The sequence below is a fragment of the Vulpes lagopus genome, chromosome 22 (assembly GCF_018345385.1).
Source record: "Vulpes lagopus strain Blue_001 chromosome 22, ASM1834538v1, whole genome shotgun sequence".
NCBI lineage: Eukaryota > Metazoa > Chordata > Mammalia > Carnivora > Canidae > Vulpes > Vulpes lagopus.
The window spans coordinates 13,857,783-13,873,980 of record NC_054845.1 but is presented as its reverse complement, the minus strand read 5'-3'; the positions used below and the strand labels follow the sequence as shown (position 1 = coordinate 13,873,980).

Here is a 16,198-nt window from a genome sequence, read left to right as displayed (position 1 = left end):
ATCTCCAAGTGCATATAATGTGATCAATGACCTTTAATTTATACTACGATCACTCTGAGGCTCCACTGAGCCTTCATTCTTGCAAGAGCAATTTCCTTATTTGCTGCCTTCATGCTGACTTGTTTTTAGTTTTGTTTTTCTGAGTGTATTTTTAGGTTCAACTCTGTCAGGTTACAAATTCAGAGGAATCCTAACAGAGTAATAAAAGGAATGGGAGAAAGAATATTAAACATGATGGCTTTAGAGAACAATGTCCAGGAAATAAAACTGACCACAGAGAGTGTGAACACACACAACTGTTGCTCAGATGTGTTCACGCATACCCTTGGCTGATCTGCAGGAGAACCTCATGGTCTCAGGTCTTCAGACACTTTCTCCACCCAGTCTCCAACCAAACAGCCACATCTCAAGCACCTTCACAGTGACATGTAAACATTAGTCCTACTGACCTTAAAAGCAGCACCTCCGTGGATGATGGATTTGATAAAGATTCCCAAGTCTGTTCCAGATTCTCGAGATTTGTTCCCTTTTAAGCTCACACCAAGACCAGCAGAACCTGAGTCATTCAGGGGGATCTCGAAGGTGAGTTGCTCGGTTGTTTCCAAGGAGAGTGCATAGCAGTCAGGTTCTCCTTTCTGTTCATGTGCACATGGAAAGAGTGGAGAGAAGAAAGCAGATTAGCGTTTACACCCAGATGGCCAAACACAGATGCAGCTGGCAAGACAGGATGACTGGACCTCTAACAGGCTGGTCTTCTCTCTCTACAAGGGGCCACCACCATGTCCAGGGGTGGTTGAAGAATTCTTGGGAGTCATATTTGCTCATGGTCACCAGAGAGGATCCTTTAGCTAGGTGGAATCATGCCATCCTGTTAATATTTGGAAATTCAGCAGAACAGTCTCAATAACCAAAGAGGCTGGATATTACTTAGGGGTTCTTCGATACCAGAAAAGACCTGAGAGATCATGTGATCTTAATGCCTTCATTTTACAGATGAAGAAACAGGGCTTAGTGCAGAAACATGCTAAAATTAGGGGGAAATATTTGGCTTATGTAATTGAAAAGAGATAATTTACCATGGAAACAATGTTATTGATCAAGATTGTCAATTGGATACAAGGCACTGAAAAAAATGTTATCTTATATTTAGGGAAATGTGATTTAACATGAGTATCATAGAATTAAACTTCGTTTTGTCCAGTTAATGCCTTAGGCTTGCTTCTTCGGTAGTATCACTCACTGGCAATCAGATTTTGAACCTAAATAAAAACGATAAGACACAACAAATATTTGTGTCCTCTTTGCCAAATGACACCTAGCCATAAGCACAGCTGTTCTAAAAAAAATACAGAGTAACAGAGCACGGAAGCAGCAGGCACACTTAGGGTTCAAGTTTCTAGAGAGAGGCATAAGGTTAATCATATTTGGCCCCTGATATTTTCAAATATACAGCAGCGAGAACAGAAAAGTGCTGTCTACATGATAATCTTTCCAGGTGTCCCTTCTGCATCCTTCTCAAGCTAGCAGAAACATGAAACTCAGCCACAGTGTTTAACTGGAAAATTTGAAAATGAGATAGCCCTAGAAACCTTCAACTCACTGTAGGTCGGTAGTTCCTTCCTCTCTGTAATTATGTCTAGAAACTCTCATCTTAGGGTCACTTTGAGGGACTCTTATGTAAAATTGCATATTTTAAAAATTACTGTGAATGTCTGAATGTCAGTCACCAAATAACAACTGTAAAATCAGAAGTAGCAAAGAACCCATAATTAAAACAGGATTAAGAGGCTGATCATAGTCAGACCCACTGACCTAGTATTTTCAACTCCTACCAAAATAGAGAAAACCAATGTCTACCTTCAAAGAAGTAGTTCCTTCATTTAATTTCATTGTAAATGAAGTTAGCCATAAAATTTTTGACAATAGGTGGTTTTAAAGAAATGAAACTTTTTTGCTTGATTTAATAAATCCATTACTACTTAGTTCTTTTAAGTAACTCATTATATTATTATCTAAGAAACATCCCATTATTTGATTCAAATTAGCTGTCTTTTTTTTTCTGTGGGAATGCCTTAGTTAAATATGAAATGTAAATTGTTAGCCTTCATCTTTGTCTTCCAGAATGTCCTATTTAGAATCCGTAACATTTGATAATCATTTATGTTTCCAGGTCTCTCTGGGGTTTGGTTAATTTTAGTCTAATAAAGTTCCACTGAATTAAAGTACAAATTAAAGAACAGCTGTTCTTCCTAGAAGTTTGTGAACACCATTTTAGAGAAAGACTAGAAGCTTCACTGGCTTTTTTATCTACCAGAGACAAAATGACACAAGGGCAAATTTTGCTTGAGTAATATCTTCAGACCACTTTATTCTGTAATGAAATCCAATTTCTTTGGCAACTATGTTTAATTAAGATTGACAATCACTATTTGTACCAACACCTTTCATTTATACACCTGTGGTAAAAACAAAATAGAAACGAAGTGATTTTATGGCTATCTTTTCATTTATGTGTATGTGTTATTTTATTTTTTTAAGTTTTTATTTTAATTCCAGTTAATGTACAGTGATATATTAATTTCAAGGGAACAATACAGTGATTCAACACTTCCATACAACATCCAGTGCTCAACATAACAAGTGCTCTCCTTAATCCCCATCATCTATTTCACACATCCTCACACTCACCTCCCCCCGCCCCCGCCCAGTAACCATCAGTTTGTTCTGTATAGTTAAGAGTCTATTTCTTGGTTTGTCTCTCTCTCTCTCTCTCTCTCTCTCTCTCTTTTTCCCCTTTGCTCATTTGTTTTCTTAGATTCTATTTATGAGTGAAATCATTTGGTATTTGTCTTTCTCTGACTTATTTCACTTAGCATAATACCCTCTAGCTCCATTTAAGTCATTGCAAATGGCAAGACTTCTTTCTTTTTTGTGCCTAATATTCATTGTACATATGTACTATATCTTCTTCAACCATTCAGCAGTCGATGGACATTTGGGCTGTTTCTACAATTTGGCTACTGTAGATAAAGCTGCTATAAACATCAGGGTGCATTTATCCCTTTGAATTAGTATTTTCTAATTCTTTGGGTAAATCCCTAGTAGTATAATTGCTGGATCATAGCATAGTTCTATTTTTAACTTTGTAAGGAACCTCCATACTATTTTCCAGAGTGGCTGTGCCAGTTTGCATTCCTACCAACAGTGCAAGAGGGTTCCTCTTTTAAGTCCCTGATACTTTACAGCCAGAAATAGAAAAACAAAAACAATCTAGTGGCTAACAATGGTTCTGAGTGCTTTACACATATTAATACTCTTCATAACAACTCTATGAAGAATATTATCATGCCCATTTAAAAGATAAGGGGACTAAAATGCACAGAAGGTAAGTACCATGCTTACACTCCATAAGACTTGACAGTGTTGGACCTTTGTGAGGTCCAGGCAGTGTGGTTCCTGTGTCAGACTCTTAACTGCTATGCTATGTCTCAACCTCTGTGAACCACTATGACTTGGTCTAGTCACAAGAAATTCCAAGACCAAGTCCCACAATGATAGTAAGACATCATGCAGTTTCACATTCTCTACTCAAATATAGTTATGCTTTATAGCTTTCTTATCCTATATCAGGCTCAAGCCATAATTAGTGGATTCTAATAATAGCAAATTATTATTGCTATTCACCCAATGGTGAAGGAAGCCATTATAGTAGTTAACATAGCCATTTCCTCTATTAGAAATAAATGTCTCTTTACCTAATGTACAAAAAAAATCAATATGCTGAATGCCTTCCTCCAATAATCTTGGTTCAACTCGGAATTCTAAAAATTAAGCTCAATTCTTGCCAGACAACATTTTGTAGAAGAGTTGTATTAAGGCCTCCTAAATGCCCCAAATGCAGGACCTTAGTGACAGGATGAGCCCAAAGGCAATGAAACAGCTATGCTTTGGATCCACCCTTGCTTCCTATCTTTCAGACAAGAGCTCTTTCCACAGTGTCAGGAGTACCCCTTGCTTTTTCCACTCACGATTATCCAGAGAGGGGAGAAATCCAGATGCAAGGCTGGCATAAGAAAGAAAATCTTAAAAAAAAAAAAAAAAAAGAAAAAGAAAAGAAAAGAAAAAAAAAAAGAAAGAAAGAAAATCTTGTGAGTTTCATTCATTTTTTAAAAATTATTATTTCTTATTCTTTGCCCCTGGAGACCATGTCTTCGGATACAAAGTCCGTGAGATTCCTCGAGCCGGGCCCAGGATGGATGCCCACATGCCCGAGGACCCACCCGGGGTCAGCCTTTCAGGGTGTATAACTAAAGCTTTCTCAATCTGATATTTGGGGCCTGATAATTCTTTGTTATGGAGGGCTGTCCTATGCATTACAGGACCATCAGAATCTTTGGCTACTACCTACTAGATGCCAGTAGTACCTTCTTCCCCAGTTACGATAATCCCAAATGCCTTCAGACACTGCCAAATGTTTCCTGGGCTCAAAATCACTTCCAGTTGACAACAACTGGCCTGAATTAACAATTGCCAAGTACAGCCAACTTTAAGGTAAGTAGGGTCCAGAGAGGTATTTGAGACTGCACTGCTGCCTGCTGGTGTGTTCCCAAGTCCCAGAAAGGGGGGCAGTAAAAGTTCCCGTGCAAATGACTAAGTTTCAGGCTCATAGGTTCGTGAATGACCACTTTGTTATTCATGGAACTCTGCACTTAGTTATGTCTCTGGTTATATGGCAGCTAATTTTCTAAAGGCTGAAATATGATCTGTGGGGGATTAACAGAGTAAGAAAAGTGATAAATAATGAATTTATCAGTACATATACAGAATGCTTTTATTAATATAACTCAGAAGAAAAATTTAGCCCATCAAGTGATGTTTGTTAGGTTAGTTATGCTTATATATATGCTGATTTGTGCTTTTTTATTTATTAAGAATCATTGGCTTCTATAAAATAGTATTAAAGACTTCTACTGATGTGAGAATATGACATTAAGCATAATAGTGTATGTGTACAGTACATTTCATTTATATAACACAGACACTACATATACATCCTCAACACCTCCCCATCTATTACCTACCTACCCCACTACCTTGCCTCATCTATCTGCATATGTGTATATGTTGGCACAGAAAAAAATAAATGTGGTTATGTACTGGCACCGCAGTATGGATTAATTTCCTTCTTTATAATTTTTCTGTATTTCCTAAAAATTTGTCCATCATAATAAAAAGATAAATGTTTTTGAAAGGAATTTATGAAGGTTTAAGAACCATCTGCTATATTATCGCACTTTCAAATAGAAAGATGTAAACACATCTCTAGGCACACACACACTTCTACACATACACATTTTCTAATACTACACATATTCTATATAATATGTATTACCCTATAGTAGTATGTATAATATAAACATTCTTTAAAACTACACAATATATAATGTATATATGTGTTCTATATATATATGCATATATGTGTGCGTGTGTGTGTGTAGTATATTTATATCTTTCTTAGAGTCGCCAATGACTTTCATGTTACTAAATCCGATGGTCAATTGTCATCTTTTATCTTTCCTGATCTACATGGGCATTAGACCAAATTGATGAAGCTCTGCTTTTTGAAAAACTTCCTTTTCTTGGTCCCAGGACATCACTCACATGTAGTTCACCTCCCACTTCACAGTGAATTGCTTCACTTTGCAATTCCATTTGCTGATTCTTTCCCATCTCATCAATCTTTAAATACTAGTGTCCAAGGAATCAAGCATCCCTTCTTCCCCATCCTCGTTTTTGCAGTTACTTCACCTAATTTCATGGTTTTAAGTATCATTTACGTGCTTATGAGTCCTAAATTTCTATTTCCATCTCTCTCCCCTAAACTAGATTCACATAACTAATTCTCTAATGAACAACTAACCCTATTAGGATTTCTACCTTGAAACTATCAGGTCCAAACAGATCATCCCTTAAATCTGTTCCTCCTGAACAAGTAAATAGCAACTGTTTTCTTTCAGACATTCAAGCAAGAGATCTCAACGTCACTGTTGACTTCCTTCTTCTCTCACACTCTATATCCAACCTGTCAGCAACTCCTGTCAGCTCTACTTTTAAAACACACCCAGAATTCTATCTCTCTAACCATCCAGCCACCACTGCTACTCATCCGACACTCTCTATACTAATGTCTCCTTTCTGCCTGCCTGCTTCCACTTTTTTCCTATTCAGGCTATTTCTCAACACAGCAGTCAGAGCAGCCCCACCAAAACAAATAGTCAAAAACCTTCGAGTGACTTCCCACCTCATTCAGAGAAAATGCCAATGTCCTCTATATAAATTGAGTGTGCCCTGACCCTTCTCTCTGCTCATCTCTCCTACTACTTGTCCTATATCTGCTGCATTGTCTTTCTTCTTTTCTTCAGTATGATCTTCATCCTTCATGCTTTTGCCTCAAGACTTTTGCATCACCTCTTCTCTTTGCTTTGAATGCTCCTCCCCTAGATTCCTACAGCCCTCTTTTCCTCACTTCCTTAAATTCTCTGTTCAAATGTCAATTTATTAGTGAGGTCCTCTCTGACCATTCAGTTTCAAATTGCTTTAATGTCCTCTCAATACCATCCTACCCATGTCCACTATCCTGCTTTTTCTCCACAGTATTTATGACATATTGCATATGTGTTTACTTATTTTTTAAGATTTATTTATTCATTTTAGAGAGAAGGGGAGAGTGAAGCAGACTCTGCCAGATGGAGCTTCACACAGGGCTTGATCTCATGACCCCGAGATTAGCACCAGAGCCGAAACCAAGAGTTGGACACTTAACTGACTTTGCTACTGAGGCACTCCTGCTTATTTATTTTTAAAAGGGTCTCTTGAATGTAGAAACTTTTATATTATTCTGATTCCTTTTCCATCAATGCATTGCTAGTGCTTAAAACAATGCCAGACTCAAAAATAGGCACTGGGTAATTATTTGTTGAATGAATAAATACATATAGATATAGATGTGTGTATGTCCAATAGGATGTGCTTGTGTATATGTATACATGTGTATCTGTAAATATGTATTTGTGGGATTATATACATATATATGCAAATAAATAAATTGCTGGCATCACATTTGGTTCCTACCATTCCAGATTTTATTAATTTTAAGGTTTATACAAATTAGCTTTTACATTAAAAATAATTATAAAAAGCATGAAGTATCACAGTTATAAGAAACCTTAAAAGTAACCTAGTCCAATTTTCCTTTTCACATCATACTTCCTGTTCCTAAGGAGATGTTAACTAAGCTCAGCTTCAGATCAAATCATCAATGAAGACATCGAGATGTGTCATTGCTACCAATTTGTGATGAACATTGAACTGTTCATGGTCTTAAATTTTAGCATGTACCTCAAATCATAAGTGAATAGTGCAAACAGCAATATTCGCACTACATTTCAACAAGTTTGGGAAGCACTGTGATACAGTATCCAAAGGTATATCATCCATCTTTCTGTTTGCCTATCCATCCAAGCAAAAACATATATATGCACACACACATATAAACAAAAGTTTCATAAGACAGTATTTAACCAGGGCATAATGCATTTTAGTATTTTCTATGCTATCTTATTTAATTTTTAATTTGGTCACAATCTTCTATATTAATTTCGTAATCAAATTAGAGAGGGTGACAAAACATGAGAGACTCCTAACTCTGGGAAACTAACAAGGGATAGTGGAAGGGGAGGTGGGCGGGGGTGGGGGATGGGGTGACTGGGTGACAGGCACTGAGGGGGCACTTGACAGGATGGGTACTGGGTATCATAGTATATGTTGGCAAATCTAACTCCAATAAAAAAATATATATTAAAAATAAATAAATAAATAAATAAATAAATAATAATTTCATAATCCAATACCAAAACATAATTTTCAATTGGGAAAACACTGAAATTATATATATTTACACACACATATATATTTATATACTTTTTATTAAATAAAAAAATAATGAAGTACAAAGCCGAATGGTGAGTAAAATGTTATCTTCTCTCATTTTTATAGGCCACTTTAATGTTTTAGCCTAAGCACTCCTAGCCTTAACTAATCCCTTTAATCTCTTTTATACAAACTTTCTTCAAGTTCTTATAGCTGCTATTCTGTTATCATCCTAATTAAGTATATTTTCCCTTCTCTATCCCATCCCAGTTATATCTTTTCCTATTTTTCCATTCCCTCACTTTGTTCTCTGTAATACTATCCCTATTCCCAAGCACAATGAATAACCCATTAGAGCTAGAACACAGAAACAAGATAGGTCTATTCTGGCTGAGTGACAAGACTCATTCTTTGTAAACCACAGTGATCCAAAAAACTTTTATCAAGCATCTTGTAGATACTCAACACTGTAATATGAAATGGCCAGTCTACATTGAATATAATTGGCAAAAAGTTTATTGAACAATATGGGAGGGCTATTCTGTTCCATTCACAGTATTACCTGGAGAGGAAGAGTAGAATTTAATAGGAAAGAAGAAACAGAGGAATCTACATAGTTGGACCTTGCAGATATACTAAGCCATTTTTATCAAACAAATATCAAAAGTAATTACTTGGTGAGAGAAGAGAAAAGGGAGGTAGAATATGGAAGACTTGCAAGGCATCTACAGTATTTGCTTAAGGGCCATCTCTGTAATCACAAATGTTCTCAGAGTGCAAAGCAATACTTGATTCACGCATGCAGGTAGTAATAATCCAGCCTTCCAAAGCCCAGGGGAATCCAGCAGTCTGCAGGGCCAGTGTTCAATTTCTCAGAAGCCCAGGTCAGACCTGAAAGCATCCATGCTGAACCTTTTATGGCCCTCATTTCATTAAATGCTGTGCTCTTGGCTCAGCATAAGCGAGCTCTGGATGTCTTTGCCTCGCCTCCCAAATGTGTAATTAGTCTGTGTCGTGAGCAGCTTACTTTATGCAAGAGTTATGATTCATATGCAATCATTCTGTCAATTACCAAAGCTCAAACAAGAGGGCTTTAAGGGAAAAAGAAATGAATATATAGAAATATAAATATATGTGTGTGTATATTGAACATATTTTACATATGCGTGTGTTCACACACACATACATTTTATATAAAGCAAAAGCCATACCTGGCAATTCTGCCAGAATATCTTATAATAAGCTTAAGCACTGTTAACTTTTGCCTAAGTAAATTCTAAGAAATTTAAGGTGATAAAACTTTGGTTATAGCTAAATAAATTTTCATAAAAATGAAAGGCTAAGATACCTGCAAGACAATTTTCTGAATTTTTAACATTTTCTGAAAAAGTATGTGTAGTTATTATAAGCATGAAAGGGTTTTAGCCAATTGGATTACATAAAATTCAAAATGTGAATATCACCCTCGAGTAGGGATAAGAGGCTCCTTCTAACAGCTGGGAGGCATTCTATTTTAGATTGTACTTTTCAGAGTAAAGAGAGCAAGAGATGAGGAGGCACATACAAAGGTAAATGGTGATCCAAGGATGAGCATTTTAATAAATGGTAATGGGCTTTCCCCCCAACTGCTACTAATATATAAATGAAATCAGCAGAACCCTTGGTGATTTATGTCAACAGATTATCTTTTAACATCTTTCCTCCTCTGGGCAATAGAGACAACTCACAAGAACGAGTCAGAGATCATACTGCAGATAATTTAAAAATCTTCTAAATTATACTACAGGTTGTTGATAATTAACTCAATCAATGGGGGAACCTTCTTAAATGTAGGCGTCTTGTGGGTAGCTCGATTATCAATGTATTAGGTAGAGGCCCTTATGTGACTCCTTAAGTAAATATTCATCCACTTTTAAACACTTTATTACCAAAGACCTGAGTGAAGAAAATCCTACAAAATGTTTGTAATTGAGACACTTTTTCATGTTTTTTGATATCCATTCCCTATAAAGGATGAAGAAAGAAACTGCTGAACACAAGAGGTGACTTCTGACTGCACTTATCAAAAGACAATCTTAAAGATTAATCTAATACCACAAATGTCAAAAATGGCCATTCTTTATTGTCTTCTCAATATAAAAATGCCTTACTTTAGTAGTAAGAGATTAAAACTAACAGAAGTAAGTCAAAGTTAAGACTCGTAGAGCAATCCTTTTCTCCCTCCTACTTATTATGTACTTGAAAGAACAGCAAATGCAACAGTTTAGTAACACCAACAATGTTTTTTACTTTTTCTGAAAAACATGGAAGACATGAATATAATATTTTGTGTCATGAAAAATAGTATAAGTGAATACTTTACCATTCAGACAGCATGGATTTTTTTTATTATTATTATTTTAAATGAAACTAGAACCTGCGGGGATGCCTGGGTGACTCAGTGGATGAGCATCTGCCTTTGGCTCAGGGTGTGATCCTGGGGTCCTGGGATGGAGTCCTGCATTGGGCTCCCCACAAGGAGCCTGCTTCTCCCTCTCCCTATGTCTCTGCCTCTCTCTGTGTGCCTCTCATGAATAAATGAATAAAATCCTTAAAACAAAATTAAAAAAATAAAACTAGAACGTGCTTTGTTTATATAGAGAAGCAATAGGTCTTTTTTGTATTGTGTTTATTCCTTCCTGTTAAAAGTGAACCAGAGAAACCTGATTAAAATGTCTTAAACCTTTTATAGTTAATAATTCAGTGTTTAAAATACAAGAATACACGCTTTTATATGAGTACAAGATTTAAGAACAAACGATATTATTTTAATAATTTAATACTCTGAAAAGGAAAAATGAGTGGGCCCTCATTCTTAGAGGAGCAGACCTATTTGAAAAGCTTGCGTCCTAGGTGAAATACTTCCAGTATCTTTGCCGTCTCCAGTACTCTGTATGCCAAACTACCTGCTCTTAGCTGCTTTAAAAGACAACACAACTGTCCAGAACAAAAGCTAAGCATAAAAATATGTAGCACCAAATGGAAGTGAGCCTGCCAATTATGGTGCCTGTTCTACTCGTCACCTTTCCACTGCTCAGGAAAGGGGGTGGCAACTCTGAACTGGAGGTGCCTTCTGATCCCACCTTAGTTCACAGGAGGCTAATGCTTGCTGAGGAGACCTGGACCAATTCCACACCCAGTTAGAGAGGGTTTCAGGAACTGACTAAGCCAATCAAACTGGTTCCTTCTAAGACTTGGATCCACGTAAAATCTAGTACACAGTGTCACCGTCATTGTATGTGAGGAAAAATACCCCTAGAGTTTCTATTATGAACAATTCTAGGGAAAAGGTTAATTTTAGGACTTCTCACTGCTTTTAAAATGTTAGCACATATTCCCTAATTCACTTGAGCATAGAACACACCTTTGCATGAAGCATAGAAGAAAAGTATTCCCTACCATACATTTAAAGACATGTTGCTTTAGAGAACACGGGGAAGGTCAAGTTAGAAAGGAACAGAGCAGAGAACGGAGATGGCTCAGTGGTTGAGCATCTGCCTTGGGCCCAGGTGGTGATCCTGGAGTCCCTGGGATCAAGTCCCACATCAGGCTCCCTGCATGGAGCCTGCTTCTCCCTCTGCCTGTGTCTCTGCCTCTGACTCTGTGTCTCTCATGAATAAATAAAGAAATAAAATCTTCAGAGAGAAAGAGAGAAATCATGTAGGTTGTAAAAACGTCCTAGAGATATCACACAACCTCATGGGTAAGCTTTCTGGTTCTATTACTTCTGCGTCATGCTTCTGTGTACCTGTCATATGTCACAATTAGCACCATCAATAACAAAGTATCATAGAAGAAAAGTACAGACTCATGCCAGGCTTCCAAAGGTATAGAATAGCAAGTACATTCTGGAGCCCTTATTCCATAAAGGGGAAAAAATGACATTTAGTTTCCTTATCAGCAATTATTTTTAGTTTTAGTTTTTAGTTTTGGATTGGGAGATTTCTACAGATGGTTCAAAGACAATGGATTACAGTTATTTTCACTGGGATCTAAGGAAGTCACGGAATAAGATCTCAAGCCACTAGAGTAAAAGTATAACAATGTTCTAACACCCATCATTCTGAGTATGTGTGTCATTATTTAGGGCATAATGATTCTTCTAGTAAAGATAATACAGCTTTCTTCCCAACTCAAGAATTCTAGAGGCAGAGATTATGTCTCTGACACCCTCATTTTCTCTAGAAGACTCAATAAATGTTCTTTCGCTTTGAGGCACAGAACTTTGAAGTACAGTCATGTTTATTAAATTATGATACAATATAGTAATAGTACTACCACAGCCTCAAGAAAGTGGTATTTTTGTGGGGGCTGGAGGAGGCTGTAATTTTTTTGTTGATGAAGGCTTTAAAAAAAAGAAATTATGAAAATACAGCGATTTTTAACCCTATCCTTTATCTGACGTTTGAGTTGTACTTAATGAGACTCCAGCTGGAAACCAATCCCCTTTAGAACACTATCAATGATAAATAATCCTAAATTCCAAATAGAGATTGAGAAATCTCAGCGGGTAGCAACCATTTTAAATTCACAGTACATGTTTACTATTGTAATGAGAATGTTCTTACCATATATATAATATACCCTTTATGTATGTAGATGAAGATATATAATTTGCATTTTATCTTAATTAAATCAATTACTCCATTAAAATTAATTTTCAGATAAAACTGACTTTAAAATAAGAAGTCATTTACGTTCCATGGAGTATGAAAAATCCATCAAAATTAAAATGTGGATATATCCTCCCTATTCCCACTACTACAAGCACGCTGGGGAGAAAGGAAACCTTCCTCGAGTTAATTAATGGGGAAAAGTGTAGCAGTCAGTTGCTGTCACAAAAACGTTGCATAACAAACCATGCTCAAAGTGGGATATGAACAATAAAGCATTTATTTCTGGCTCACATATCTACAGGTGCACTGGGGTTTGCATGATCTAGGTTGGACTCAAGTAGGTTTGCCTTCAAAGTGTGGGGCAGGTACATGTCTGCTTCATGTACCCAGCATCTTCCTTAGACCACTGGATATCTGAAACATTTTTCTCACATGCTGAAAGACAGGAATTCAAATGTGAAAGTATCTTTAATGCCTTGGTTCAGGTGGCTCAGTGGTTGAGCGTCTGCCTTGGGCCCAGGTCGTGATTCTGGAATCCCGGGATCAAGTCCCACATCGGGCTCCCTGCATGGAGCCTGTTTCTCCCTCTGCCTGTGTCTCTGCCTCTTACTCTGCGTCTCTCATGAATAAATAAATAAAATCTTTTTTAAAAAAAGCCTTGGTTCACAAAACATCCATTAACATCTAACTGGCCAAATGAATTCACATGGCCAAGTCCACAGGTTATGGCTGAAAAAGAACTATCCACCTCATTCACACAATGTGACTATCACAAGAGGGTGCTACTATTTGGAAGTGAATTGAGACCAATAATCCCATCCTCCAATGGAGTGATATAGATATAAATATACATACAGATATATAGATATATGAAACATATATTATATATGGGGATAAAATACATATATGTGTGTAGATAGATAGGAGATACTAAGGGTTAATGATATATCATAGGGTTTACATTTCTTTTAATCTTATCTTTCCTTTGGTATTACATTTGCTATTGACACATATATCCTTCTGTTATCATCTGCTGGTGTCCCTCCAAATTCATATGTTGAAATCTTAATCCCTAGGGTGATGATATTTAGAGGTGTGGGTGTCATGGGAGTGGAACCCTCATGAATGGGATTAATGGCTTTATAAAGAGCTCCCTAGTCACTTCCTTCACATAGGATACAAGGAGAAGTCTGTGATCCAGAAGACAGCCTTTACCTGATCATGCTGGCACCCTGGTCTTGGGGTTTCAGCCTCTATAACTGTGAGAAATAAATTTCCCTTGTTTATAAGCCACCTGACCTGTGATATGACGATAGCAGCCCCAATGAACTAAGACACACCATCCTATAGTCTGCACTTCAGAGTGGCGTCTGTGTCTGTGCGATTTCCCCAAGGCAGAGGAAGTAGGTAGCCTAGATCTGGTAAGATTCCTTCCTCTGCATCCCTGCATTGTTTCTGCCAGGTTCTTACAAGGGACTGCTCAGGTGGCTCGAGTCCTAAACAAATGCCTTAGGCTACTGAATATTGTCTTCACTTTACATTATTCTTTTTCAGTATTCATCTTCCAAATGATCCTCTCCCCTGCTGTTTTTATATATATGTGAAAGCGGGACAAGGGTAAGGGAGCAATTTCTATGGCCTTAATTCCTGTAAAATCAGTGTGTAATTACAAGAAGTGGAAAAGTTCAGCACACTTCCAATCAGTATTTCTCTAGATGTAAGTTGAGCAGGACTTCTCTCTTCCCTGAACTAATGGATCTTCATTTTCCAACAAAGTCAAGTATGCATCAAAGATGAAACAAGGACCATCTCACTTCAGTTTATGCCTAAGGATTTTTTTTTAATTAATCCATCACAGCTCCATTTTCACTTGCTGACACATGAAAAAGGGAGACTCATCTAAGTACCGTGAGTGAATGAATCTTTTTAGTCAAGCATTTTTCTGATAGTACAGAACTACAATTTTTATGATGAAATCAAGCATAAGGAAAAAAAAATCTTTATTTTACATGTATGTGTGTATATAGCAAATGCAGAAATTATTTTCCCTCAAAAGAAATTTTACAGTAAAGGTATCACGGAATAAAAGACTCTTTTACTTAATATCTCTAAACACTCTGACTCTGTGTCTCAGCATATAAGCCTCCTGTTCCTTCCCTGATTTTATCAGTGAGAAAACAATTTGCCCTCCTCTGAACTCCATTTTACTTTCTTTTTCTCATTCTTATGATTCACATCACCTTTTCTATTCTTATGATTATTTCCTGGACTGTCTGTCTTAACTCCTCTTTATCATTGTGATCTCATCAAAGGCAGGGATTATGTTTAATTCAACTGTGAACCCAGTTTAGCATCTGGTTCAATGCAAACATATAAAAAAAAACTGTTAATAGGATGACTTCACAAGTTATTTTGTTGATACTTCTCTGCCACAGTGCCCTTTCTGAAATAATGGCATTAAAAGGCCAAAACCTAAAAAAAGTGATAGCCATGTCTTGCATCTTATCTATAAAATCCTATTTTTAACATTTCTAGCCTAAAGTTTCTAGCATGTTTGTTGGATAGAACTAAAACTAATTAATTGTCACAAGGGGCTTCTCTTATTTGGATGGGTTTCTCTCTACCTAAAACTCATTCTTTTCCTCTCCTCCCACTTTGACACCTTCTGGTTGACTCCTACTTACCCATCAAAGCACATCTCCATTGTTACCTGCTCTTTACAGCTGGGCCCTCATCTGGTCTCTGTAGCACTCTACACATAATAATCACATTATGTTACATTTATTTGTTAGTATATGAATCTTCAAGGACCTCAAGGACAACAAGGGCCATTCCACTTCTATTTCTACCACTAAAACCTTATTCCAGTACATGCCTGGCAACAAGTGCATGGTAAATACACTGCTGGTAAGCGTTGGTCAGTTAGTTCTTCCACTGTAGTTCAATATGGGCCACAGTTCCTTAATATTAAGAAATATTTTTAAAACTGCTAATTAGGTTCCAATACTTAGGACCACTATCATCCTGACCACCATCATCAAGTGGAATTTTGGAATATCAGGTAGTGGATTTGGGATGTATACAGCAACAAATTCTGCTTCCTCATTTACTACAATGCTAAGCTTAATCACGACCTGTTGGCACAGTAATGCCTATGAAGGGCTGAGCTATGCAAGAAAATAGCTCACAAATGTTTCTAAGAACTCACATTTATTTTGGCTCATCTGATCACCATATCCGCTCTTGAGTTTTGATATGGGGTGGAGTAAATCTGTCATTCACCCTACTTTATTATGACAGCTGGTACTATTTGGCAACTACTCTGTTCAAATTAACCCTAAAGAAGCATTTTTTTTTTCACATCTAAAACAAAGATTGTGTCTCTATCAACTCCTAAACAATCGGCTGAGAAGTTTAAATTCACTTACTGAGTGACTTCACTTTCCTAAATAAAACTGAGAAGCAAATAAACTAAAAGTTGCTTTGACAGTTTTTGTTTGTTTTACTAAATCAGGCGGCATTTTCTACAAACACCAAATCAAACGCTCTCAATATATTTGGTATCTCCCTGCCTTTGCCTTTTGAAACCATTCCATATTAGGCATGGGTAATCC

At 36.9% G+C, this 16,198-nt stretch overlaps 1 protein-coding gene across 6 annotated transcripts in view; it reads right to left on the bottom strand.

Moving 5' to 3' along the window:
- Positions 1–16,198, bottom strand: part of PARD3B (par-3 family cell polarity regulator beta) — a 981,887-nt gene that overhangs the window by 413,002 nt on the left and 552,687 nt on the right. For all 6 annotated transcript variants that reach the window (XM_041737018.1, XM_041737019.1, XM_041737013.1 and 3 more), the window contains exon 11: positions 450–635. In XM_041737018.1, coding sequence (XP_041592952.1) covers positions 450–635 — 186 coding nt within the window. The remainder of the gene's footprint in view (positions 1–449; positions 636–16,198) is intronic.